Below are 8819 nucleotides of genomic sequence, written 5' to 3' on the forward strand. Positions count from 1 at the left end.
GAATATATATTACATAAAAAGTGCAGAAAGTTTATTCGAAAGTGTATTAGTTTTAGTAGCACAGTAATGGTAGCAATTGTAGTAACATCTGTACATAAGAAACAAATGTTACCTAAAATGATCTACATGTACATAATAATGCTGAAATGTCTTTATTTTGGTTTTGTACGTGTGAAGATGTCTTGCTGCATTTTTCATCTTTGAAATACAGCAGTGTCTTTCAATCCTGTGTAGCATGTTCAAATGTTTGGCATGACATGGGGATAAACAATATTTGCATTGTTCTTGACCGTACATTTACCAGATATAATAAATCCCAGTTGAGTCGTATCTATCCAAAAGGAACCCGAGTCGACTCATCCAACTTCATGCCTCAACTTTTTTGGAACGCTGGCTGTCAGCTGGTGGCTCTCAACTACCAAACAATAGGTAAGAGTCCTTTGACTTCTGATTGCCATCCAGATTGTTACTGTAACAGAAACTGAAGCACCACCGGCATCAGCTGAACCCTCCTTTCGGTCTGTTATTACATGTCCATTAAGTTCTTAGTATGAATGTCAACCTTTTATGCAATAGAGCAGTGATTCACAACCTTTTTGGCCTTAAATCAAAGCTAGGTCAATTTCCCTCAAGGTTCCAGGTTGTGACCAGTTCAACCACAGTGAGATTTTTCCTTCTCAAATTGATTTTGATTCAAAATTATTTTTTTTTCTGCCTTCCTATCTTGATAGCATCTCATGATCACCAGATTTATTTTATAATACATATTTAATTCTAAAAGTATATGTTCTGGCCAGTTGTTATAAATATTGTTACTCGTTTTCAGCTGTAAATACTACACTTCCCATGACTTAACCGTCATTGCAAACACTGCACCATAGTTGCTGAATTGACCTAAAATTAATCCACAACCTATTCAAGTAAATAAAGTAAGTAAACTGACTGAAGCTGAAAATATATTTAATGAATTCAAAGCTTCAAAAACTTCAAGCAGCCATTAGTGGCATATCAGTAGAATTCTGGTGACTGGATGTCCCTCGCTGCAGTGCGCTGTTTGACTCATGTCACATTTTGTACTTTGGATTCAATCAGGAGCGCTTTATCCGAGCCTTAGAAATCTGCAACGCCAGTCAGATGAAAGTGCCTTTGTCCTCTGGCACACTGGTCGTGCACTATTATTCCTCCTACGTTGCTACTCTTCAGTTGAAGGAGTGCAACAGCTCACCTCAAGCCTTTGTAGCCCTAAACACAACATTGGCTTTTTGTTTCAGATTTGTCCATGCAGCTGAATCTCTTCATGTTCGAGTACAACGGTCGGAGTGGCTACAGGCTGAAGCCTGAGTTCATGAGACGGCCAGACAAACACTTTGACCCCTTCACAGAAAACACAGTGGATGGCATCGTAGCCAACACCCTCTCTGTGAAGGTACAGTGGCAGAAGTTTACTTTTGTTAAAGCTATTTATGTTATTGTAGCTTCCTACAACTTACGCTTCAACTTCACAACTACAGAATGAGACGATCCTGCTGAGTCAGTCAAGCATCATTTTATATATAATGGAAACTGCCCCTACTGTAGTATATGTGTGTATTTATTCACATTTGTCTGTGTCTGTCTGTTTATATGGCTTTGTGTCGTAGGTGATTTCAGGCCAGTTTCTGACTGAGCGGCGGGTGGGTGTGTATGTGGAGGTGGAGATGTTTGGACTTCCTGCGGACACCAGGAGGAAAGCGCTGAAGACCAAAACCTCCCAGAACAACAACGCCATCAATCCAGTGTGGGACGAAGAGCCCATTGTCTTCAAAAAGGTGAGATGCAGCAGAGAGAAAGGAGGGAGTGATTCAGTCAGATCTAATCTTACCCTACCACTGTCTCATCTGCGTGACCTCTGTGACAGGTGATTCTTCCGACCCTGGCCTCTCTGAGAATCGCTGCTTTTGAGGAAGGAGGGAAGTTTATTGGTCATCGGATTATTCCAGTGTCTGCTATTAGACCAGGTAGTTATTTTAGTCACACGTATTCCAACCCCTTTATCCAGAACTTTCTATTAAGAAACGTTAAAGTGGATATATGTGAGTTGTTGGTTTTTGTTTTTGTTATATTTTGGTGCTAACTTATGCACTGCACCTCCCTGAGATCCAGTCAGTGTGCTGCCTTCATCTATTTATATCAGTAAAGTCTGAGTTTCACTCCTTTTTTACCTGCGTACCTTTCAGTTTTTATATTCCAAAATTGTGTTTTGCTGGTGTAAAATCAGAGCTATGCCAGAAAACTCACCAGATGAGGATTGTTTAAAACTGTCAAAACCTCCTGAACTGGAATTCTGATAAATTCCCATTGCCTTTACATGCAAATGACATTATTATGTTAATCCCAACTTGAAAGATTAAAACATGCATACTTATTTTAATGCCTGTGTAGACTCTAAATACGCACATTTATTTGTCACATTATTCAGAAACTTTCCCACTTACCTTACCTCCTGGTTCTCACTTTTTTTAAAAACCCATTTAGAACAGCAAGCAGAGACATGCTGCTCTTGGAAAAATGTCATTCAGCACTTTAAATGAAATTACTGGTAATTCTTTTACTTGTAATTTAGTCATGACTGATGTTTAGTGTGAACTCAACTGCATCTCTCTCTCTCTCTCTCTCTCTCTCTCTCTCTTTCTCTCTCTGTCAATGTTCTTGGAAGATTTCTACATTATTGTTCTCTCTAAATGTTCTTCCCAAACGATAGTAACATCAATGTTTCCTTTAGGTTATCGTTACATCGGCTTGAGGAATGAGAAAAACCAGTCTCTGATTCTACCAGCTGTGTTTGTCTATATTGTGGTCAAAGATTACGTCCCAGACACTTTTGCAGGTACATATTTCAAGTCAACCTTTCCCTTTCAACACAAAGTGTTGTAGAAAGGAATGACAAAGTTCAATGACTTCCATGATTTTTCTTCTCTTTTTTTTGCATTACAGACATAAAACAAAATAGAACAAAATTTATACATAAAACCTCCAGCAGATTTATATTCATGCAAGGATGATTGCTTTGTGACCTCTGACCTGTAGCACTACAGTGAAAACGTCCACTCGTTCACAAGAAATCCAAACATCAGATTCATGCTCCTCAGCTGTCTAGAGCCATTGGCACCACAAACATTCAACCATGCACAGAAGATAGACTTGTAACAAGTTTCCTGAGCACATTTATGTTCTCAGTAGAATATACCTTTTCTCTAGCATTAGATGTTTAAACACAATACAATACAAATGCTTTCATGTAATGTTGCAGCATCAAGGGAGACTTTATTTTACTTTCCATCTCTCAAACACATTTTCTACTGTACTACTCTATATCTGAGTAGCACATACAGAGACTTTAACTTTGTCTCTATAGACCCTCTGAAGCACAACTGTAGGCTCTGTATTTATCCACTTCCATATATATTTCCTCTCTAGATGTGATAGAGGCTTTGTCCAACCCTATTCGATATGTCAACCTCCTGGAGCAGAGGTCTAAACAGCTGGCGGCTCTGACACTGGACGACGTAGAGGAGGACACACAGACTGAGGTCAGCCATGTTTTTCTGTCTTGAAAGCAGAACATTACACATTGTTCTGAACGCTGTAATTCCTGTTGGTGTTTGCATTCAGGAGGAGGCAGACACTTGTGCAGAGCGTAAGAACGATCTGAAATCAGCTCCACTGGAGAATGGACTCAGCCCCGCCTCTGGCCCTGCAGGCCACACCCCCATCGCCACCACGCCCAAAGCCTCTGCGGCCAATCAGCAAGCAGCTACGACAGGTAGCTTCCACATACAAACAGAGATATGAGCATTCATTTAAAGAGTGTTTGACGTAAATCTTAAATGTTTTCATATTAATCACTTTAGAAATAGCTCTAGTGCTAACAGTACTGTGGTTATTGATGTTGATTGTGTCTTTTCTACATTTTAGATGCAGCCAAGCCAGCAGCAAAGAGTGAAGATCTGGTTTTAAGTGTTTTGATAGGTCAGTGTTTACATATTGCTTTCTAATCATTTGTAAAAGTCCTGGTATGCAATAAATCCTTATCATTATTATAATTACTTAAAACCAAATATATGTGTATATACTGTAGCCTGTAAGCCGATTAGACATAGATGTAGGTGTGTCTGCTTCTGAATGTGCTTGTGTTTGGTTTTCTTGAAGGTTAACTGGTAATGGTGATACAATCCATCTGTATTATCTAAAATACAAGGACTTTATTCTTTTCATAGCAGGACATGTTGGAAAGACTTGTTTAACCAAACATTTTGGTGATGATTGACTAAAAAGGTATTCATAATAACCCTTTCAGCATTAACAGAAGCAACAGGACAAAAAACACCAGAGATTTTTATTCAATTTTATGAGAGGTCTTTAAAAACTTTCTGTTTGATCACTTGCGGTAACAGATGTCCCAGTGTGCTCCATCGAGAATCTGCAGCAGTCCAAGGTTTACCAGAAGGACCAGAGACGTCAGTTCAAAGAGCTGAAGGAGTTAGTGAGGAGGCACCAGAAGAAAACCTCAGAGCTCCTCAGAGACTTCAACAACAAGTACAAGAAGATGGCCAGACAGTGTAGCAAGAGCAGGTATACACACATAAGGTGTAATTAGTGTATTTACCCCTCTCTCTTCTCATTGTATTACTTTAAAATTGAGTCAAGCTCATAACACTTTTTTGTTTAATATAAAGTGAGATATTTATTTAAATGTAAAAGGCTGCAGCTTATCAGAAGTCTAGACTTTGTCCTCTGTTTTTGTATAATGCACGTCTGTGTTCTTCAGGGGTTCATGTTCCGACAGTGAGAAAGACGAGCGCCTCCAGCAGCTGAGAGACGAGCAGCAGCAGCAGCTCCTGGCTCTGAGGCAGGAACAGTACTACAGTCAGAAATATCTACAGAGAGAACATATTAAAATGGTAAAGTCTGACAAAACCAAATGCTGCTGCTGCCTAACCTGACCTTAAGCCTAGTCAATGGCTCTAAAAATTGTCAATCTATATTTGGATGAACTCTTTTAAAGCTCCCTCTCTGTTGCAGACAATTTCTTTGACATGGGAAGTTCAAAATAAATAACAAAATAAGTTAATAAGTGTCACTGGATGATAGACATGACAATATAATTACATTACAAAAACAATTTCGATTCCAGTAAAAAGCTATGATTAGATTCTGTAAAATTAGGTCAAAACCAACGCTGCAGGTTCTGTAATAATTAGTTCTATGTATGATCCACAGACCCGATGTTATGTCATATGTTAACCCAGTATGCTTTGATTGTCTATGTACAATGTAACCTGTCTGTTTACTCCAGCTGACAGAGCGACTGAGCAGCCTGGCTGAGGAGAGTCACAATGCCCAGATGAAGAAACTCAAAGACATCTGTGAAAAGTAAGTTACAAGTCTGGGACTAAAGTGACATACATTAGGCTGTTAAATCTCTATGGGAAAATTCCATTGTTAAGAGCTACTTTCATAACGGCCGCAGCTTGAATAGCATTTTCCTCTGAGCCTTTCCAGGTAAACTGAATATTGTACTGTACTGTAAATGAAAAGTCAGATGCCATGGAACTGAACAAAGTAAAATTTTAAGAAATGGATTTAATGTATTATTATGTTTGAAAGTTGAACAGATGCTTTTTAATAGCCTAAGCATAAGATTATAAATAGAACTGACTTTGTTAAGGACAATCTTTGGATTTTAGAATTATTATAAAATGTATATGTGTCCTGAAATTGTTTAATATGATTCTTTATCTTTGATATTTTGGGGGGATTAGAACATCTAAGGGTCAGCCGGGAGGCATCTTTTGCCACTCTTTCTGTAATACTTTTGTGTTTTAAGATTACCAGGCGCCGATACAACCATTTTCAATACCAAATAGCACATGTTTAACCACTTTTTCCATTTTCAATGCTTTTCCTGCTGCTGCAGAGAGAAAAAAGAGCTGAAGAGGCAGATGGATCGAAGAAGAACAGAAAAGATCAACCAAGCAAAGACCAAAGAGAAACACCTGGCTGAAGAGTACGATCCATAAACACACAGACACACACCGATATTAATCCACTGCACCTCACTCCAGATAGCTGCTTCATGCACTGATCCAGCTAGTCTTGTCAGGAGAGAAAAATATTTTGCTCAAACTCAACCCATCTGACTGTGTGTTCCCAGGGAGAAGATTGAGATCAATAAGTCCTACGTCAATGAAGTCGTCCAGAACATAAAACGGGTGAGCGGAGGATGGAGAATCTGGGTTAAAGCAGCACAGGATTTTTTGATGGGTTTTTCTATAGACTGCTGAGACGATGATGAAAATTGTATGTCTCTATCTGTACACCATCTCTCTGTCTAGCTGTAGCTGTAGTCTCTCTGCAATCATAAAACGCTCCATAAGACTCTTTGACTGTCTGTTTTTCCGTCTCTAGCTTGAGGAGACTCAGACGAAGCGCCACGATCAGCTGGTGGAACAGCACAATGACCTCCTGCAGGAGATACAAGACCAGAAACCAAAGGTAAAAGACGAATGCAAATTGTCTTCCCAGCCTGCTCATCATTGCCTGTTTCTGAAGTTTCTTTATTTCTTGTCCTGCCTCAGTGAGATGCACCTCCTACTATTTTGCATACTTTCACGCCTGAATGCGCTACGCAGCAAGAAATGTTTTGTACACGGAGCTCCAAGCTGCTGCTGCTGTTTGTGGCTCCACACCCACACAGTGTAGAATCAGTACTGACGTCAACACGGGGCGTTTGAGTGATGTAACGTGCCCTCTGGCAGCCATATTGGAGCTGCTCAACTGTTGGCAGTAATGGCTGACAACAGCTGGTTGCATTTCTAAATGTACAACCCATCTGTCTACACAGTAGGAAATAAGCAAATTTCTGTGTTGTTTTTTTTACTGGGAACCGAGTGATCACCAATATATTTCACCGAGTATGTGTTTATATAATCTCAGTTTTTTTTGCAGCAGTAGCTAATCACGGCATCTGCTGAAGCCGTCAGCGGGCAATCAATCCGAAAGGAATCTATAATCAATACAAACCACCACTGTCTTGTCTTTCTCCAGCTGCAAGGGGCCGTGGAGGCGGATTTCCAAGAGAAGTTCCAGTGTTTGCCTGGTGAGATTGAAGATTTCCTGCAGGACAGGAAGCCAGAGGTTAGAGGTCACAGCAAGTCCCGACCATCGACGCCGCACGAAACTCTATCAGAGGAGGACTGAGGAGAAAGACGTGAGGAGGATGAAGAAGGAGAATCAAGAAAGTGCAACAGATCAAAACAAAATACAAGGAAGTAAGAAAGGCAAAAACAGCAGATGAAAGGGTAGTGAGGGAGCAAATGAAAGCAGAGGATATATATTATAAAGACTGTTACTTTTCTTTTTAATGGAAGAATGCTTTAATGATTTATTTTTGGATTCCATTCAAGCATGCACTTTGCTGTATTTCAGCGTTTAATCAGAACCCATTTAGTCTTATTTTCTGTCACCTGTTATTTTGACAGACAACTGAAACCCAACAGTTTGTACTGCATGACAAAACTCTATCTATCTATCTAATCTATCTATCTATCTATCCTATCTATCGTATCTATCATCTATCATATCTATCTATCTATTCTATCTATCTATCTATCTATCACTCTATCACTCTATCTATCTGACAGTTTGTGCTGTCTCTGTTTTATATGCTCATGGGGAGACATAGAGAATAGAATGGTACACAATCGCTACGAATCAAAAACTCCAGTGCGAATTAATGTAGATAGATAACTGCTGGCACCTCAGCTGGATTTTTTAAAGAATTTATTTATCATTATTAGCAATGCTGTATTTGTCACACTCACACACAGTTGCACACACACTCTCTCTCCTGCCCAGTACATCCGCAGTCTGCTTTACTGGAGTAGCTGGGGGTTAATGGCTTTGCTCAAGGGCACTTCAGTGGTGGTAATGAAGGAGTGGCATATGCTCCTCTCTTACTTTTCCCACGCAGTTTCATCCACATTTTACTAGTCTGACATTTAGAAAGTATAGTAGAATTAGAAATAATGTTGCATACTGTAATTAATAACAGGTTGATGTGCACAGCAGCACAAGATAACACAGGTACCGTAGTGTAATGTGAATACTGTATACTTTTCAGGATATAGGAAACACACACACACACACACACACACACACACACAGTGTTTTTCAATGATTTTTGTGATCATGGTTTTACGTTTACATCAATGCATCTAATGTCATTTAATATTTCAAGATCATATTATCAGGATATTTGGGTTTTTTTTGTACCTGATTGTTCATTTAGAATCAAAGACCTTAACAGGCATAATGAGCATGTTGGCACACTTGTTATGTGAAATGATTTTGAGTGAAAATATCAATGAATGAGTTTGATGTGATGGTGGAGGGTAGAGAAAGAGAACGGTCTGTACTTTTTAGTTAATGAGATTAATGCTATAGACTACCACTGGATCATTTATTACAACCTCAATAGTTTGATTATGCACTTATTTATTCATTTATTTATTTTGGGATAAAATGACTCTCAGTGTCTATTTCTGTTAAGATATTAAAGTTCTATATCATAGCATGACTGTTAGCCTATGACATTTAGAGGAGGGAGGACATTTGCACAGAAAGATAAGGGGATGAGAAAAAACAATCCTGCAAAATCACTTGTTTTTGATTTCTTTTAAAAAAAAAAACGATCAGACTTTTCTGACCAGTAGCGGCAACATCCCATCGTTTCCCTCCGACTGCTACACAAATGGTCTGACAGTTGGATGTCCTGCTAG

General features: G+C 39.2%; 1 protein-coding gene across 1 annotated transcript in view; it reads left to right on the forward strand.

The window, feature by feature from the left end:
• The window catches only part of LOC118329391 (1-phosphatidylinositol 4,5-bisphosphate phosphodiesterase beta-1), a gene marked incomplete in the record, with an annotated part of 24372 nt that extends 16780 nt beyond the window's left edge, over positions 1–7592 (forward strand). Inside the window, 15 exon segments of the mRNA XM_035663547.1 lie at positions 305–429; positions 1272–1426; positions 1641–1808; positions 1898–1997; positions 2762–2866; positions 3457–3569; positions 3652–3802; positions 3955–4008; positions 4434–4611; positions 4808–4940; positions 5336–5412; positions 5957–6046; positions 6194–6251; positions 6448–6534; positions 7087–7592. Of these exon segments, the coding sequence (XP_035519440.1) occupies positions 305–429; positions 1272–1426; positions 1641–1808; positions 1898–1997; positions 2762–2866; positions 3457–3569; positions 3652–3802; positions 3955–4008; positions 4434–4611; positions 4808–4940; positions 5336–5412; positions 5957–6046; positions 6194–6251; positions 6448–6534; positions 7087–7239 (1747 nt within the window).
• Positions 7593–8819: the final 1227 nt, after the last annotated feature.

Source organism: Morone saxatilis, unplaced genomic scaffold, assembly GCF_004916995.1.
Source record: "Morone saxatilis isolate NCDOM2014 unplaced genomic scaffold, NCSU_SB_2.0 Contig19, whole genome shotgun sequence".
Taxonomy (NCBI): Eukaryota; Metazoa; Chordata; class Actinopteri; family Moronidae; genus Morone; species Morone saxatilis.